The sequence below is a fragment of the Panthera tigris genome, chromosome A3 (assembly GCF_018350195.1).
Source record: "Panthera tigris isolate Pti1 chromosome A3, P.tigris_Pti1_mat1.1, whole genome shotgun sequence".
NCBI lineage: Eukaryota > Metazoa > Chordata > Mammalia > Carnivora > Felidae > Panthera > Panthera tigris.
The window spans coordinates 67321560-67339846 of NC_056662.1; the positions used below are offsets into that span (position 1 = coordinate 67321560).

At 43.1% G+C, this 18287-nt stretch overlaps 2 protein-coding genes across 9 annotated transcripts in view; both read left to right on the forward strand.

Moving 5' to 3' along the window:
* The window catches only part of PPP1R21 (protein phosphatase 1 regulatory subunit 21), a 66828-nt gene extending 59916 nt beyond the window's left edge, over window positions 1-6912 (forward strand). The window contains exons 21-25 of one of the 5 annotated variants that reach the window (XR_006215709.1): window positions 236-364; window positions 2839-3010; window positions 3675-3746; window positions 4685-4732; window positions 6047-6912. Coding sequence is in view for 2 of the 5 variants with exons in the window: in XM_042981344.1 (XP_042837278.1) it covers window positions 236-364; window positions 2839-2868 (159 nt within the window). In the remaining 3 variants the exon portion in view is untranslated. Of the gene's footprint in view, window positions 1-235; window positions 365-2838; window positions 3516-3674; window positions 4733-6046 lie in introns of those variants that run through there. The other 4 variants (XR_006215710.1, XR_006215708.1, XM_042981344.1 and 1 more) reach the window with 4 other exon arrangements.
* Window positions 2933-18287, forward strand: part of LOC122230405 (stonin-1) — a 57315-nt gene continuing 41960 nt past the window's right edge. Inside the window, exon 1 of one of the 4 annotated variants that reach the window (XM_042981348.1) lies at window positions 2933-3010. The gene's annotated coding sequence lies outside the window, so the exon portion shown is untranslated. Of the gene's footprint in view, window positions 3011-4644; window positions 4733-6122; window positions 6196-9432; window positions 9474-18287 lie in introns of those variants that run through there. The other 3 variants (XM_042981347.1, XM_042981346.1, XM_042981349.1) reach the window with 3 other exon arrangements.

An 18287-nucleotide genomic window follows, 5' to 3' on the forward strand; every position in this document is an offset into this window, starting at 1 on the left:
GTCTTTTTGCAAAGAAATTAAAAACCTATTTTGAAGGCTGAAAAGAAGAAAAACTTTTCCCCCATTTGTTTTAATTTTGTTAAGGCCTGTGGCTTGTCCTTTATGTTAATTGATCAGATAAGTCATCTTGATAGGTTGCTTTTCTCAAATTTCTTTCATAAATTAAAAAAGCTTTGAGGTGGGTGACTAGGGGGTTTTGATTTGTCCTTTTTCCCTCTGTTCCTTTGCCATTTAGGATGAGCTGACAACTACCAAGAGGAGTTATGAGGATCAGTTAAGTATGATGAGTGACCACCTATGCAGCATGAACGAGACATTATCTAAACAGAGAGAAGAGATTGACACACTGAAGATGTCCAGTAAGGTAGGGAAGGGGAAGGAGGAGGTCTCTCACATACAGTATTTCATATGTAATATGAAGTATTTCATTGCTATGCATTTCAGGAGCAAAGGTTAAGAGATTTAAAGTGTTTTTAAATAATTATTCTTCACACAATTTGTCCTGTTATCCAAAAGTAAAATTCAGTTTCTTTGACTGAATTATAAGTTGAGAGGAGGTCTGACCTCTAAGGCCTCTAAGGCCTTTAATAATACTGTGTCCTTTGATTTTGGACATTTTTGGGATTCTTCTACTGTTTTATCATTTAGGGGGACTTTTTAGGCAGGTTATGATATGAATTTTTTTTTTTTTTTTTAGTGTTCATTATTTTGAGAGAGAGAGAGAGCACGTGCATGGGGGCGGGACAGAGAGAGAGAAAGAGAGAGAGCGCAGGGCAGAGAGAGAAGGACAGAGGATCTGAAGTGGGCTCTGAGCTGACAGCAGAGAGCCTGATATGGGCTTGAACCTGTGAATTGTGAGATTATGACCTGAGCCAAAGTCAGAAGTTTAACCGACTGAGCCACCCATGAAACTAAAATGGTGCTGTTGGAGAGTGACCTTTTTTAGCAGATTTATTTTCATACACATCCATAAAGCTAGGTATGCCTTGTCCTTTTGCAAAATTTTCTTTTGCTTTCGTTTCCATAAAGCCACGGCTTGTCCAGTCTTGAGATCAACAGATATTAGTACTATCCTTGCATTAAAGTGTATATCTACATACCATGTCTCTATTGTTGTCACATAATGTATATATTCTTTTACCATGAAAAGACAGGCTTTAGGAAGCCTCTCAGATAGTTAGCATGTTTTGTAACTCAGACAATACTGTACCACTGCCAGGTGGGATTTACTGTCTCTAACCTGTGCTCTTTGAAATCTGCTGCTGCCTCTTATTGACCTAGCAGCCATTCCTTCTATGTGCTGCTAGCACTGGGGAGGAAATAGAAATGAACAAACTGTAGCTTTATTTAACATCGGCTAGTGGTGGTGAAGGCAGCATTCTGCTCAGTTGGTGTCTCCTTGGGAAATATATCCTGTTAGTGCATTGGCATCTGCATTATATAATACCATTTCTCGGTGTAGCCTCATGATACTGATTGGCCCCTGGCCGCTTTGGAGAAAGCAAGAGAATGTCTGTGATACTTTTCTGGGACATCTTGTGATGATGGTAACCAGACAGTGTGAGTTTGATTGTGGTTCTCCAGTTACTTTTGCTTCAGGAAACGAGCTCGGAGGTGATGGGTGGGGGTTGGTCCTTAAGTAATGCCTCCCCGTAACTCTTTTGGCCTCTTTCTTGGTGTTACAGGAGGGCAACAGCTAGCTCACAGGTTATATTCCTGGTAATGGTAGAAAGCACATACCTTAGTATGAGTATTATGAGAAAGCCTGTTTTAGCTCCTAACATTTGGAAAGAAGTGGCAGACTTCAGGGTGCAGAAGACATTTGTTCTGAATTGAAAGGGATGAATGTTGACTACAGCAAAGTTCATTGTCCCGAAGGTAACTGTATTGCGGCTACTTTAGCAGTTAGGGAATTTTCAAGTCCTCTCTGAACTTTTTAATCTAGTCCTTAAAATACGTCCTTAGTGAAATGCTGAGCTTGAGATCCTTCCTCACGTTGTAGTTTATTTTGCTAACCTTTTTTTGATCATTCTGTGATCCACCCCCACCCGCCGTTTATTAGTAATTACGGTTGCTGTAGAATCATCTTACAGCTGAGTTGACAGGGTCTCCATTGGATACCAAGTAAACATCTTGGAACCATTTTGTTTGCTATCATCTTGTTATAAATGTTTGTGTTCTGCAGGCATTTCCCACATACATGACAAAAATATATTTGTAAGTAATGGTTAAGTAGAGGAATTTAGTTAGAATGTATTCCTAAAAAGTGAGCTTCTCCAGAAAGAAGTTCATAAAACTGGAAAGTCCAAATCGCCGTATGTGAGGAGATGGGGAATAAGGTAAGACATCTGCCCCTGAGTTTTCAGTCAGTATCTGAGCTTCCTTTTTCAGATGATCATTTCCACTGGGGCGTTAGTTGGCACATACTCAAAATTAGCATCTATTAAGACCTTTAAAAGGTATATATTAAGCAACAAGGAAACATGTTTAGGCTAAGAACATGTTTAGGCTGAAATCATAAACTTCCTTGTCTTTGGATCACAATGAATTTTTGAGGTTTGGTAAATCCAAGATAGCTCTGTTTTCTTTCTTTATTGCTGATTCTTAGCCCTCAGGCAGATAGGGGTCGTGGAGATAGCTAGTGGGGGAGTTAAAAGTGATCAACTGCTTTTTGATTACTGAATAAAAGTTAGCAATGCAGGGTTACCAGCTGTACTCTGTCTTGGAAGCTAAAGTTTTCCACAGTGAACTACGGCCTTCCAGAGAGCTTGGCCTGTAAACTCTGGGTTACTTTTCTAGAAGTCTGTGTTCTTATTGTTGATATTTTTCTTTGCACAGGGAAATTCTAAAAAGAACAAGAGCCGATAGTTTACACATAGATGGTTGGCGACTTCCTTCCAAAGCTGCTACTTTTGCGTGGAGCTGCAGGACCCAGACCGCTTGTCCAGTGTCCAGTGCCCAGTGCTGGCCACCTTCAGGGAGCTGGGCTGCTTTTGGACCTAGTAAACTAGTCAGTGTTGTAAATGGCCTTGAAACATTTAAAGTATATTTGTAACCAGTAATGCAAATACAGAATTTGATGTTGACAGTACAATGGACAACAATACATGTATCATGGATATTGTAGGTTTCCTTATGCTGTTTTTACTGTGCACTTTTTAAAATTAGGTTTTAATTTCAGTATGTAAGAACAACAAATATTTTGTATATTTTCAAACTCAATTATATGGTAATTGATTTGGTATCTATGAATAGATCTATGTTTCTGGATAAAATGCTTAAATTGTCAAACTGTCGTTCCTTCTTGCTATAATTGAAAGCAGTCTCCAGATTCTTTTTGAAGACTTATTCGTATTTTTTCTCTCTCTCTCTCTCTCAGAGGGAGTGGGTCTTGCAAACTTCAGATCTTGTGGGTTTAATATCATTGTCTTACTATCACAGCTCTTCAGTACCTTCTCTGTGTTGGAATAATAGCTTAAGGAAATTGATGTCAATAAATTCGTACTTATGTCAAACTTTCAGGCTATGAAAATTTGATGAAGGAAACCAAAACCTATGAAAGTATGTCTTACAAAATGTACAGAATCCCGACTTAGATATAACCTTTCTAATTCTCCAAATTGAACAATTGTCTGGTTTATCCTTTATTAATGCTTTGCGTTTTACCTTAACAGTACCTGTAACCATACTTCAGGCTCTCGTTGGTTTATTTCATCAACATTGTATCATTCCGGTGTAAACCTCTGGTATGTCTCCAGCACTCTCTAAATATATTCTCCTTTTACTTGAGCTGCTTGCTCAAGCCCACTGCACCCCATGTCCAAGCTCCCAGGTTAGTTCAGCTGTCCCCGCCTCCCTGCCTGCTGCATCTCCTTTGGGCCTCCTCTCCAGCCACCTTCCAAAATGCCTTATTCTGGTTTAGCTGAGAGTTCATCACCAGTTTCCCTCTGTGCTCAGCACAAAGGCCACCTCCTTGACCTCTGCCCCACGGCCTCTGCTGCCTGCTGTAGAGAGAGAGAGACCCAGAGCTCACAGTAATGACTGTGTTTGGATCCTGCCTTGGGGACCTCTGAGTGAATCAGCTCAGTCCCATTCTGCCCTGCCTGTCCAGGCACGGGCCCCTTACCCCTTTCTGTTTTCTGTGACCTCATTTCCAGGTTAACAGCTAAGCCAGCTGTTTTCACTGCAACTGCGCCTAGGCCCCCAAGCACTGTGGGAAAGAGATCAAATAACCATTCTGATTAGCTCCCTCATAAACTTAGGCTTTCCAGCTCCTGCCAGGCCTTCAGTGCTCTGTGACAGTCCTTATGGCATTTCTAGTCTATTTCTATTCCTCCTTTGGAGGGTTTGGGATAGAGAAGTCCTTCTAGGGACTGCCTTTTTCCTCTGCTCACCACTGCAGCCTACCTCTCAAAGGCCTTGTCTCTTCTGTGTAAACCTCTCAGGGAAGGCCTGAGTGCCATGGGAAGTGCAAAGTGAGAGGTAATTCTAGTTTAGGCACAGAATTGGGAATTAGATGGTTACCTGAAGTCCATGTAGGAGTGAAACTAAAAAGAAAAAGGGGGGGGGAGGTCTTTAATCATGCCCTGCTTCCTGGGGAAGACGGAGTTCTCAGAAATGAAATGACATATATCCTACTTTCTCCTGATTATGTACTGCATGCTCACTGTTGAAAATTTGGAAGCAAGAAAGAGTATCAAGAGTGCGCATCTATCTCTCGGTAGAGATTCAGGTATTAACATTTTTGTTTCTTCCTGCCCTTTTTTCATGCATATGTGAAAATGTATGTTTTTAATCAAAATTGGGATTGTAAGAAATTCCAAGTGAAGAGAAAAAGGCTCTTTAATAAGAAGGAGCTGGTGGTTGGTTAGTCGGCTGCATAACTCAAGGGGGCACTGTTCACATGAGCAGCCCGGGCTAGAAGACCCGCAGGCACAGCTGGAGAAACTGACAAAGGGCATGTGCCTTGTTGTATCATTTTAAATAGCACCCCTCATTATGTTGTAAGCAACACTGTTCATCTTTCAAGCAGATTAAACTGGATTCTCTACTGCTTTTGGTAAGAAACGCTCAGTGAAACTAACATACTTTTTAATAACATGACCACTTTCCAAACTCATTATCTGTTTAAACAAAACATAACAAAACAAAAACTCAGCCACACTATTTCTGAACAAAAATGTGAGTAAAAATAAAAATGAGGAACCAGTTAGCTGGGAGAGCCACCAAAACAGGGAGCAAAAGAATTCTTTCCGAATGTCTATGAATTAAAGCCATCTTTATAATAAAAATCCTTAAACAGAAAAAACATGCGGTTTATAGTTTTGTTTTATGCAGCATTAAACCTGGGAGTCGCTTCTATCTCTTAAAAGTCTTTAAACTCCTCTGTCACTTTAACATATGAAGAGAGCAACTTGGTTGCTGATGGCTATTAAATAATCTAATCTGGCAGAGCCACACTGACAAGGAAGTATCTGTTCTGTGATAGAGAAGGAAGCTGCTTTTCTCTGCTAAGGGCCATGTCCTCAGACACCATGGTGATAAATGGAAAGCTTGTCAGTAGATGGTTGCCTGTGCCTTAAATTTTTAAGCAGTTTAGTAATTAGCTCCAAATTAGGAAATTAACTGGCAATCAAAGCATTAGAGCAGGAAAACCCATTATAGCTCTTCCCAGTCTTTGAAAGAAGAGGCTCTAGAACATCGGAGTAACTTTTCATAAGGAGAGGATTAGAAGAATTGACTCCTGGTGGAAACAGGCTGGGGGCTATTGTCTCATTTGTGGGTGGAAACAGGCTGAGGGCTATTGTCTCATTTGTGGGTGTAGGAGGCTCAAAAGGCACCTCCCCCACCTGGAACCTTTGTGTTTGTTTTACCAGGAGCTTTAATCCGAACTCAACCCCACTGCTCCCTAAATACCAGTGGAATAGCTGAGTGGTGACATACCATAGGTCCAAGAATAGAAACTCCACAGTTCAGTTAACTAACAAAGAACAAAACGTCACTTACATCTTGCTCAGATGCTAAGGAATATTCTCTCTCTCCTCAGCTTTCGTTTATATCTTCAGGACACCTCTTCTGTTGTGTTCAACTATCTACATACCGCGTGCAATCATCATCACGTGTGCAGTCACCCTGAGCAGCTACAGATGCTGGGAGGCAGGAACCATTCATGCCTAGCCCAGTGTTTTGTAGCAGGTGGTCAAAATACTAATTGGGTACATTTTAGGAAGCCGGCCAAGGAACTGGCCAACTGTAGCCCAAGCCCCACACCTAAGAGTGTCCCATCCCCAGGATAAAGGATAGCCAATCTCAGGCCATTCTGAAATAAGTGTTCATCCCTGTAACTATCATTGATTTTGACATGCTCAGTGAGGATGTGTTTATCTCTGGAAATTTCTATCCAAAAAGTATTCAGGTTTCCTCATGGAGAAAGTTGTTTAAAAATAGTGTGTTCTTCAAACATCAGGCTTGAATGCAATCACGTAGGTAAAATAGTGGTTATTTCCCCCTGTTTAATCTTCACTTTTATTGAAGCCATCTTCTGGCTAATATTTTTTTTGAATATTGTTTTCCAAAAGCCCTCCTCCTATCTTCAATGAATGTTGTAAATAGTGACTTGTAAAGTTTTTAGAAAAGAATGTTTTTATCAAGCATTGAGGGCTAAGCTTGTCCTAAATCTGAAGTCCTTTTCCCAACCACGTCCCCTTCGGGCATTTCTGCAAACTGGTTTGAGTTTATAGTAATTGATCCTGACTGCTTCATCTGATTTGAGTTTCGAGGAATTCCAAGTTAATCTACTAGGTCATATGTACGGACACTTTGGGGAGCCTTTGTTAAACAGCTTGGAAGTTTTAAATGATTTCCGTGGAAAAGCTGCTAGGAAAAGAAAAAATAAAAAGGAGAATGAGCTAGTCTGAAGGTCTACTTATTATAGAGCAAGGAAAAGAAAAGGAAGTGGAGTAAAATGGGGTAACAGCTGGTGATAGAAGGCTGTGGTAGTTTAGCTATTGAGGCCAGACTGAGCTGTTTACCATCAGATTTTGATACAAAGGGGCACTACCAGAAAGGATTCTTTGGAAATATGTGGTGGTGTTTCAAGAAATAAATCTGCATTCATGAAAGTGGCAACCTTTGGGGCAACGCTGAGTCACACAGAAAGGGGAGGGACAGTCCCTTGTAAAATATAAATGGTTTTCAACCAACTATATTTGGTCTTTAGAAAATTATGGGCCTATAGTGTCAAAGTTTCCAGAGAGATTTCTTTCACCAGGTGGGCAACCTACTATTCAAAGCCACACTACTTATCCAAAGATGGTAGAATTTAAAAGGTGCACTCAAAACTCTATTTAAATGCAACAATGATTGCCATTTGTCAAGTGTATTGTTGTTCCCAGTATGAGCCTTTTCTTAAGTTGTTACCTGTGGCATTTTCTGAGATAGGCTGCTCCCCCCCCCCCCCCAAGGCCTATTGGCTTATTCACCAGACCTAGGAAGTTCAATTTGGAGCTTTAGCCAGAATGCTCAGGGTCAAGGCATCCTTTTCTTCCCTTCTTCTGCTTCCCTCTAACTTTGTTCTTCTTGCTCTGCACCTCTCTCAGCTCCTTACCAGAAGGTGGACTTGGGGCCATTACCTGTCTGGTTCCACAGAAGAGTCTCTGAAAAGTTGCCTATCAGGTGACTTCCTGTTCCCTAGGTTCTCTCTTGACCTTCTTCAACCCTTGACCATCACTGGGATGGTAGCCAGAGGAAATAGGGAAAAGAGGAGGACCCAGTCCCTTTTTCTATTTGTTGAGGGTATTTTAAGCATAAAAACCACTAGAAATTTCATCTGAGAATAAAAGTATCCTAAGTAGATCCTGTGGTGTGACTTCAGGCATGCCTGTGTCCTCTCTGAATGTAGTTTCAGGATGGTTTTTGAATACAATACTGAGTATCTTTTTTATTTCACCCAGAACTCCAAGGTCAAAAACAAGCCTACACTTGAAAGAGCATTTAAAAGAGAATCACGTTGCTATGCCAAGGCAAGGATGTATCAGGGGAATTCCCTCATTTCCTTTCTACCATCCAGGCATAGCACTTCAAGTTGACATGTTCACTAGGGTCCCCTAACTTTTCCTTGGGCCCAAGCTCTCCCTTGCTGGATAGTTCATCTTTCAGACTGTTAGGTCAATATTCTTCAGTTGTCATTTTGAGTCCACAAGGGTTTACTAGTACCTACTGCATGCTAGGCTTTGGGGATCCAAGAGTGAATAGGACACCGCCTGGAGCAAAATATTCCTTTGCTTAAAAACATTCATGTTTTTCCTGTTTCATGCTTTATGTTCCACCTTCCCATCCAAACATTTTCCACCTCTAAGCTTTCCAGTCTTGCTAGTATCCAAAGCACTAGACCCAGGGCCTGGAATGTCCTCTTTTCTCCCCTCAGTATCTGTTCAAACACCCCATCCTGGGGTTGGGTATCCCTCCAGGATAAAAGGCACACAGGCAGATCTCCTTTCAATTCTTACTGGCTCCCAGTGAGGCAGCCCCACTTGCAAAAGAGGCTGAGCAGCCCAATGACTGACTTGCCTGGAGTCAAATCCTAGCAGGTGATGGAGTAGGGACCGGAAGCCCCCTCTAACCTCTCCTGGGGAGACAAACTCCCCTTATCTCTTCTGTCCTCTGCAGGCAGCACGTAGGAGGCATCTTTAAATATTTCCGTCCTGCCCCATCCACACAGCTTGGCCCTTCACAAGCCATCCAGGGTCCTCCTCATAAGGACTGACTGTACCTTTCATCTTACCCTGACCAGTGCTGGTTCCACCTGAAGGGAAAAGAGGAGGCACTCAACAGAGACTTCAAAAATAATTCTTTAGTTCTCCTAATCACAAGAGAAAACCAAACAAAATAAACCAAAAAAAAATCTCTCAGTGAAGCAACATGGAAAGCATGCCCACAAAGACACCCCCTCCTCCATCATCCCACCACCTAGAAATGATGACAAAGGCCCAGAAAGTGCAGGTTGGCCTCAGACCTGCCAAGGGTCCCAGCCATCTGCTTCAAGGGGGCTCACACACTCATACATACTGTAGCTCACACACTCCCCTCCCCACTAACTTCTGCTGGAGGGAGCGTGTTCTCCCCTTCTTGGGGGCTGGAGACTCAGGGGAAGGAAGATGCGCCAGAGGGAAGAGAATGAGAATAGGACACCTGAAAAGACTTTGGGGGATCCAGGCCTGGAAAGAGAGTGGGGAGAGAAAGGGGGCCGGCAGGGTACGGAGAGGAGGTGGGGCGGGGACTGGAGTCCCCGCGGGGTGGCCGCCCCCTTCCCTCCCTGCCACTCCTGCAGGCTCCGCTCCTGCTGGCTCCGGGCCCTCCCCCTCCCCCTCCCCGCCCTCCCCCTCCCCCTCCCCCCTCCCCCCGGGTCCCCTCCCGCTCCTCCTCCTCCGTAGTGGATGGCGGCCGCCGGAGTCGGAGCCCCAGCGGCGTTGCGGGTGAGTGACCAGCCCCAGGGGACAGTCGGGCAGGCAAGGGGATCCTTCTCTGCAGGGTGGGGCCACACCTACTTGGCTGGGAAAGTTTGCGGGCGGGGAGCGCGCGCGCCCCCGGGTCGCGGGCATCTCCCGGGCTCTCTGGGCGCCGTGCGCGGGCGCCCCATCTCCCTCCCTCCTCCTCTGCCGCCCCCAGAGGCATCCCGGGAGGGCCCCGACCGGGCTTCCCCTACGCACGTCGGCCCTGGGGCTGCTGGGACCTGGGTCCGGCTGTAAAGAGAAAACTCAAACAGCAAAGAAAATCCAGACACACTTTCGAGGGCGGGGGCGGGGGGCGCCTAGTAACCCGTGCGCGGTCCGGGCCTCCCCGACCTGAGTCACCCTCCCTCGGGGGCTGTGGATTCCCCCCCTCCCCCCCCACCCCGGACTCTCACCTGCCTTCTTCCTGGCTCTCGTTCTTCGTGCTGCAGCCCCTCCCCCGCCCCTTTCCGCGGGAGGCTCTGGTCCCCCTGCCTCGGGCCACAGCTGGTGTCTCCGGCCGGCTGTCCCCTCCAGCTCTAGTAGGTGGTGACCCGGGACCAGCGGCCGCTGTCCCCTCCCAGCTCTAGTAGGTGATGACCCAGGACCAGCGGCCGCAGTCGCAAGGGGCCTCCACACTTGCCCCAGCATTTTCTGCAGGAGTGACGTTCACTGAGATTTGGTGTTGGGTCCCCTGGACTCACAAACTGTCCCTTGCTGGGTCCAAGGGGAAATTAAAATATATTCCTACTTAGGCTCTATTTAGGTTTTTACTATTTGTGTTGGTTGAACTTTTTTTTTTGGTAGCCTTTCCTCCTATATACTTTCTTCCATTAATAATGTTACTTCATATAATTAACCTTTCTAATTCCGAAAAAAAAATAAATTAAAAAAATTTAAAAATAATAAAGAGATAAAAAGAATGCTTGCTAAAAATACTGAGCAGAACTTGATCTTTGGAAAATAAAGACTTCATTCCACACTTAACTGTTGTGGGAGATGGGAGTTCAGTGTGGCTCGTTTTCAGACTACCCCAGACTGTTAGGCCTCCCCCAGGCCAGAAGTTGTAATTTGCCTGACACAAACCGCAGTGTTTGTTGGCGTTTCCCAGGCTGGCTCCCCATCTCTCTCCCAACTCCCCCGCTCCCACTTTCTCATAAACAGTTGTGAAGACAAGGGTGGAAGGCGCTAAAATGAGTAGGACCACAAAGAAGAAAAACAGCCTTGCTTATTTTATTCCTGAGGCTGTTGCTGTAGCTTGGCTCCGATTGGGTGGAACAATGTTTAGTTCATTTGTGCGGTTTTATGTCGGTTCTCATTATGGTTGAATCAGTGTTTCCATGACAGGCTTAGTTCTCTGGGTGCTTAGAAGGAGCTCGTTAATTCTCAGATGGGTCTGGACAGATCGAGTCTGGAATTTGGAGGGATTTTGTTTTGTTTTGTTTTGTTTTAGGGTTTGATCTGGGTTGAGATGGCAAGCGTCTGCCCACTCACTCAGAACTGGAGGGAGGTGGGAGGGAGCCTGAGCTGAGGTTTGCGTCCACATGACTAAGAAGAAAACACTTCCCTGAGGAGTGAGCTGTGTGAGCAGGATCGCAGGGGATGTTGAACACTTATTGTCTTTAGGGAGAATGCTCTTAAGAACTTCAGCTGTTTCTGTTTCTATAAGAACGCTAAATGTGGCTGTAACAAATGTATTAGGATCAAGCTCTGAACAACTTGTCAAAACAGGTCAAAGTGTTGAACGATTTGGAAATAAAGATTTATTTTTTTAAGTTCATTTATTTTTGAGAGGATGCGTGCTCGGGGGAGGGGCAGAGAGAGAGAGGGAGAGAGAGAGAGAGAGAGAGAATCCTCTCTGTCAGTGTGGAGCCAGATGCGGGGCTCCAACTCACAAACCAAACTCATGAACTATGAGATCATCACCAGAGGCGAAATCGAGTCAGATGCTTAACTGGCTGAGCCACCCAGGCGCCCCTGGAAATAAAGATTTCTTAAAAAAAAATTTTCATTGGAGGGGCGCCTGGGTGGCTCAGTCGGTTAAGCGTACGATTTTGGCTCAGGTCGTGATCTCATGGTTCATGGGTTTGAGCCCCACGTCGCGTCGCGTTGGGCTCTATGCTGACAGCTTGGAGCTAGGAGCCTGGAGCCTGCTTTGGATTCTGTGTCTCCCTCTCTCTCTGCCCCTCCACCACTCGTGCTCTGTCTCTTGCTCTCTCAAAAGGATGTAAGGATGTAAAAGGATGTAAATTCATATTTCTCCACTGATGCAGTTTGATAGTTCCCCATTAGTATGAATTAGTTAGGTTTTACTGTGGTCTTAAAATGTCATTGATAAGTAAGTGTTGTTACTTTCATTCAAATAGAAAGCCTGTAAGTTTTGAACTTGTTTGGCTCTGTTGCTTAGGAAAACAATGCACGCAGATAAAAATCTTTTGTCTCTTCCTCTTCCTGAGGATTTTTAATACTGTATTTAATGCCCTAGAGGTCAGCCTTATACTGTTGGGAAAGAAATTGCCTTTCTGCCTTGTTTAGCTTCTGGTGCCACCTCATGGAATCTTGAGTGGTTTGGCATCAGACACCAATGTTTGCTGTGTAGCCCAACAGGCCCCTCTTCGTGATGGGGATGAATGAAGGCCAGTAAAGTGAAGGCTAAGGAGCGGGTCATCTAGATGGTAAGATGAAGCCTGCATCCCCAATTAGCTGATAGAAAGCAGCCAGTTATCATCTGGGAGGGTCAGATGAATTGGAAATACATGAAGTGTGGGGCCTGCAGAGAGGAAGAAGGGCAAGGGTTGTTAAGAAGTAAAATAGCCCAAGGGGCTATGATGTGGCCTTTAAAAATCGTATTGTACAAGAACACTGACTTACATAGAACATGCTTAGGGTATGGTGTTAAGTTTTAAAAGCAAGTTATGAAATAGAAAGTACTATAATCTCACTATTTGAAAATACATCAAAAAAATACTGGAATTACAAACATCAAAGTGGATGGTAGGATTACAGGTGCTTTTGAGGGGTTTTTTTTGTGCTTGCCAGTATTTGTCAAGTTTTTGCAGTAGTAATAGCTAACATTTATTGAGTATAAACCACTTGTATATGGTGTTTCATTTTAAAACTCTGTGAGGTAAATACTGTTATTATTCTCGTGAAACTGTTATTCTCATGAAACTAGAATCAGAGGGGTAACTTGCCAGGGCTGCATGGCCTCTGTGTACTAGAATGAGATCTTGAATTCAGGTCAGTGACCAAAGTCTATGCATCTTAATCACTACTGTCTACCATCTTCCTACCAAGTATTCTACATTAAGAAAGAAAATGTAAAAAAGGAAAGGTGAAGTATTAGGTACTTTAGTAAGAACTAATGTTTTGGTTAATTGTAAAATGTCTCTGCCTCTCATCTTTTCTGTGTCTCATTGTCACTTCTCTTTGGAAGTCCTTGGGAATTGCTCCAGACTTAGCCAGAGGTAGCTCACCTTCCCAGAAGAGTCAGCTGTACCCACAAAAGGTATCTAGAATTCCTCTGAAGCTTCCCAGGCAGCCTGGAGTTCCAGGAACCCCCTGGGATTCTGGAGCAGTCCTGGTAGAAGGCAGGATTTTTAAAAAAAATTTTTTTTAACGTTTTTATTTATTTTTGAGACAGAGAGAGACAGAGCATGAAGGGGGGAGGGGCAGAGAGAGAAGGAGACACAGAATTGGAAGCAGGCTCCAAGCTCTGAGCCATCAGCCCAGAGCCCGATACGGGGCTCGAACTCACAGACCGCGAGATCGTGACCTGAGCTGAAGTCGGACGCCCAACCGACTGCGCCACCCAGGCGCCCCAAGGCAGGATTTTTAAAGTAGATCAGGCATGTTATGTTTTCAAAGCTCTGTCCACATGGGCTTTCGTTGTTCTTGGCATTGTCAGGGGAGTGTGATGGATAGGAAGATCCGAGGAAAGCTCCCAGGCTCGCTTTTGCCTATGTGTTATATGGTGTGTCAGGATAGGTAGGTCAAGGATTTACCATTGAACAGGAAAGAAGAGCTTATTATGTCTTGATGCTTATTACTATAAAAGCACAGCAATAAACTATTTTTCGGAAGCCTGGCTGTATGAGTGGTTCCATGCATTGGCAAAATGAACTGGTTTAGTGGAGGTGGAAATATTCAGCGTGAGTGATTCTGGGGGTGGTTTGGGAAAAAATACCCACATCCTGTACCACAATGTACCCTCAAAAGGAGCCAGGCCCCCAAGGTCACCTTATCCATCTTCTTCCTGGAAAATACCTAAAGATCCACAGAAACTTGGGCTTTTCTAAAAACATGGTCATTCAAATAACACACCTTTAAGTAGGAGGCTTTATCTCTTCTATTCTTCAAGGAAGAGATTCTGGAAGGCTGATACTTCTTTTTTTCTTTGTTTTTAAAGTTTATTTATTTATTTTGAGAGAGGCAGAGATAGCACGAATGAGGGAAGGGCAGAGAGGGAGAGGGAGAGGCAGAGAATCCCAAGCAGGCTCTGCACTGTGAGCGCAGAGCCTGATGTGGGGCTTGAACTCACTAAACCATGAGATCCGACCTGAGCCAAAACCAAGAGTTGGTCACTTAACCGACTGAGCCACCCAGGTACCCCAGGAAGGCTGATGCTTCTAAAGCAACTTCTTATTGAAAAAAAAAAAAAAAAATTGTAGGAGTCAAGGACCCCTTTCCCAAATTACCACATTCAGACCAATGTCCCAGATCTTGTATCCCATTAACTATATGGGAAAGGTCTTCCTGGTCTCAGTGTGAGAAACAGTTCTTGTGAGCAACTTGGCTGTTTTGTCTTGTGGATGCTGTGAATCCTTTAACTGATGTTTCTCACTTCTTATTTGGCTAAAAAGAAGCACATAGCCAACTTAGTTGCCTACTTCTCACATGTGTGTGGGACTTTATGGCCTGTATTTTCAATAACTAATAATGTTATTAGACACCTCCTATTTCCTACCTTTACTTTTCCTGTGGTCCCACTTTCCTCACCTACTTTATAGGCACATCTCCGAGATATTGCAGATTTGGTCTGGACCACTGCAGTGGAATGAATATTGCAAAAAAGTGAGTCAGATGAATTTTTTGGCTTCCCAGTGCATAAAAAAATTATGTTTAGGAGCACCTGGGTGGCTCAGTCAGTTAAGCATCTGACTTCGGCTCAGGTCATGATCTCACGGTTTGTGGGTTCAAGCCCCTTATCGGGCTCTGTGCTGACAGCTCAGAGTCTGGAGACTGCTTCAGATTCTGTGTCTCCCTGTCTCTCTGCCCCTCCCCTGCTCACATTCTCTCTCTCTCTCTCTCTCTCTCTCAAAAATAAACATTAAAAAAAAGTTTGTTTACACTATACTGTACTTTATTAAAGTATGCAATAATTATGTCGAGGCAACAATGTGCATGCCTTAATTAAGAAAATACTTTATTGTTAAAAAATGCTAACCATCATCTGAGCTTTCAGTGCGTAGTAATCACTGATCACAGATCACCATAACAAATATAATAGTCATGAAAATGTTTGAAACATTGTGAGACTTACCCAAATGTGACACAAGGACGTGATGTGAGCAAATGCTGTTGCAAAAGTGTGAATAGACTTGTTCGATGCAGAGTTGCTGCAAACCCTCAATTTGTAAAAAATGCCATATCTGCAAAGTGCAATAAAATGAGGTATGCCTGTGCATTGTTTTGTTTCATCAATTCAATGCAGTTTGGAGGCTGCTCCTTCAGACATCCCACTTCTTCCTTCTGAGTTCATTTTTCTTCATGTGAATGTAAGTTTAGAAGAAGTTCTTTCGTAAAAGAGCTTTGGTAAACTTGAAAGTATTCGTTTTCCTGAAAATGTCTTTATTTTGCACTTACAAAGGAGAGTTTGAGTGTAGAATTTTTGACTCACGATGATTTCCCCTGAGTACTTGGGAAGATATTGCACCATTGTCTTCTTGCGTCTGTTGCTACTCCTAAGAGTACCAAGTAACCTTGGATGAGTTACCTAATTTCTCTCAGTCTCCTTGTCTATAAAATAGATAATAATATCCACTTCAAGGATAATTGTGAAGAGATAATGTATGCAAAATATTGCCTGCCATATAAGGAAACTCAATAATTGCTAGCTTTTAGAATTACTTTTATTTATTTTTTCATAATTTCTTGGCTTTCTTAGATTTTACTAGTTCATATAAACGTTAGTTTGTCTAGTCACACGCAAAGACAAAACAACGTTGGGATTTTTATTGAACTTGCATTCACATTATATTCCAGGGAACCGATACCTTTACAATATTAGGTCTTCTTATCTGCGCCTTTTATTCAGGTGGATGGTGTTTGGTAAGTTCCCCTATCAGTGTCTTACACAACTTTTGCTGTATTAATTTCCTATAGGTTTTGTTGATATTTTACATATCTTTTATTATATTTTCAAATTGGTTATTTGCTGGCCCATAGAAACATTTCTGATTTGGGGATTTTGATCCTGCATCTAGCATCCAAGCTGACTTCTCTTAATAGTTCTAAGAGTCTGTATGTAGATATTATTGAATATTTTATGTAGACAATTACAAAACAATACTAATTTGTCTTTTCATTCCTTGTGACTTAGATCTTTTTCTTGTCTTATTGCATTGGGTAGACCCTTCAGTACAATGTTCAATAATAACATTGATGGCTGACCAACCAGCATCCTAACTCACATTTATGTTGAAAGGAAGACTTTGTGAAGCAGATGTGTTCCCTAGGGTCATGATGGTGATGTTCTATCTCTGTTGGGCATGTGTATTTACTTGTGTCTGTTATAACAGTGCAGACAGATTTATACTGAATGATCAATTCTTTATATGCAGCTGGCAGCATCTCCGGGAATGTTGTTTGATACCAGCTGAGCCTGTTTATAGGAAATGTTTAAGGAGATCTATGCAAGCATATCTTTCCCGTATCTTCCCAACAAATCTATTCTTTTAAAGAACCAAATCAGCAGACACTTTTGGCCTTCTCCCCTGGTCCTCACATCAGCCCTAGGTGATAATGGAAAAGAAACGGACTTTGGAGTCCGGCAGATCTGGGTTTGATTTTAAGCTTTGCCACTAACTAGATGTGTGGCTCTATTTTAGTGTATTTGGGCTGCTGTAACAAAGTTTAACAGACAGGGTGACATATTAACAACAAAAGTTAATTTCTCATGGTTCTGGAGACTAGCAGTCCAGAGTAAGGGTGCCGGCATGGTTCCGGTGAGGACCCTCTTCTGAACTGCAGACAGCCATCTTCTCACTATGTACTCACACCATTGAAGGGGCAAGAGTTCAGTCTACATCCTCTTCTTTTAGGGGCACTGATCTCATTCATGAGAACTCCATCCTCGTGACTCAGTTACCTCCCAAAGGCCCCATCTCCTGATACCATCAGCTTGGGGGTTAGGATTTCAACATATTAATTTCAGGCGGACACAAACATTCAGACCATAACAGTGGCCTTAGGCAAGTTACTTAACATCTCTGAGGCTAAGTTTCCTTTTCTATAAAACAGTACTAGCAAGACCTACCTCAATAAGTTGTTCTGAAGATTAAGTGAGATAACAAGAAATAATATGGACCAAGTTCTTGGCATATGTTAAAGCTCATAGATAGTGGTCTCCTGTTATCTCCCCTCCACTGTTCTGTCTCTTTCAAATCAAGATTGTGCTTCAGAAGGTCTAACCAGAGAGACTTTTAGGGAGAGGCCATGGGAACACCTCATAATAACTTAGGTTTTCTTGGTAATCAATGTAGATTTCTCTTGGATGAATTTCCTTAAAGCCTTGAATCACCATTTTGCTTTTGCTTTTGTACCAACAGCTTTTAGTTGTCCCCACAACATGTTGATGGACATTTCTATAGACTAACTGTGTTGTTATTTGAGTGTCCTTCTTAACCACAAGTATCTCTTTGCTTTAGTAGTTGGTGTTCCTGTCCTTCTGAAGATAAAAACCCTTTATTTCATTATTGAAAATAGCATTTTAAATGCAAAGACCAGGGGGCTCCTGGGTGGCTCATCATTGAGAGTTGGACTTTTGACTTCAGCTCAGGTCAGATCTCGTGGTTCTTGGGATCGAGCCCCATGTCAGGCTCCTTGCTTGACAGTGAGGAGACTGCTTGGGATTCTCTCTCTCTCTCTCTCTCTCTCTCTCTCTCTCTCTGCCGCTCCTCTGCTCTCCTCTCTCAAAATAAATAAATATACTTAAAAAAATTAAATGCAAAGACCCCAGAGAGAGTATATAAAGAGTAAATAACAAAATGACTTCTGGGATTAGGTTTTCCCAGGAGGGATTATGAAGTTCCTGAGTAATTAAAGGGTTTCATTGGGGGTGGGGAATCGACAAAGGAGAGGCAGCCATAGTGGGCAGAAGAACTGAAGGTATTCCTTGAGGGTTTCACAAGACCTAAAATCTGCCTGTTTACAGCGTCATTTGTCTGGGCCCTGTGGAATCTGTACTTGGCCCAGAGCTTTTTTGCAAGTGTCTTATCAGAAATAATAATGATATCTATGATGGCTCTTAAGTAGAGGAAAAGAGCATCATGAAAACAAAACATAATTGGAATTATGGGGATGTGCCTCCATATAAATATCTGTGGCCCGGAGCATAAAAATAACTTTTCCATTGCAGAGCTAAGCCAAGAGTTTCACAGAAGCAGCGTTGAGAATCTAATTTAAAACAGCTATGGCCCAGAAATTCAGAGACGGGACTGTCATACTGGCCTCTGTTCATCCCTTTGAAAGTTTTCTCCCCTAGCTCACTGTAATGCATATTCAGGGCAAGTTTGGAGG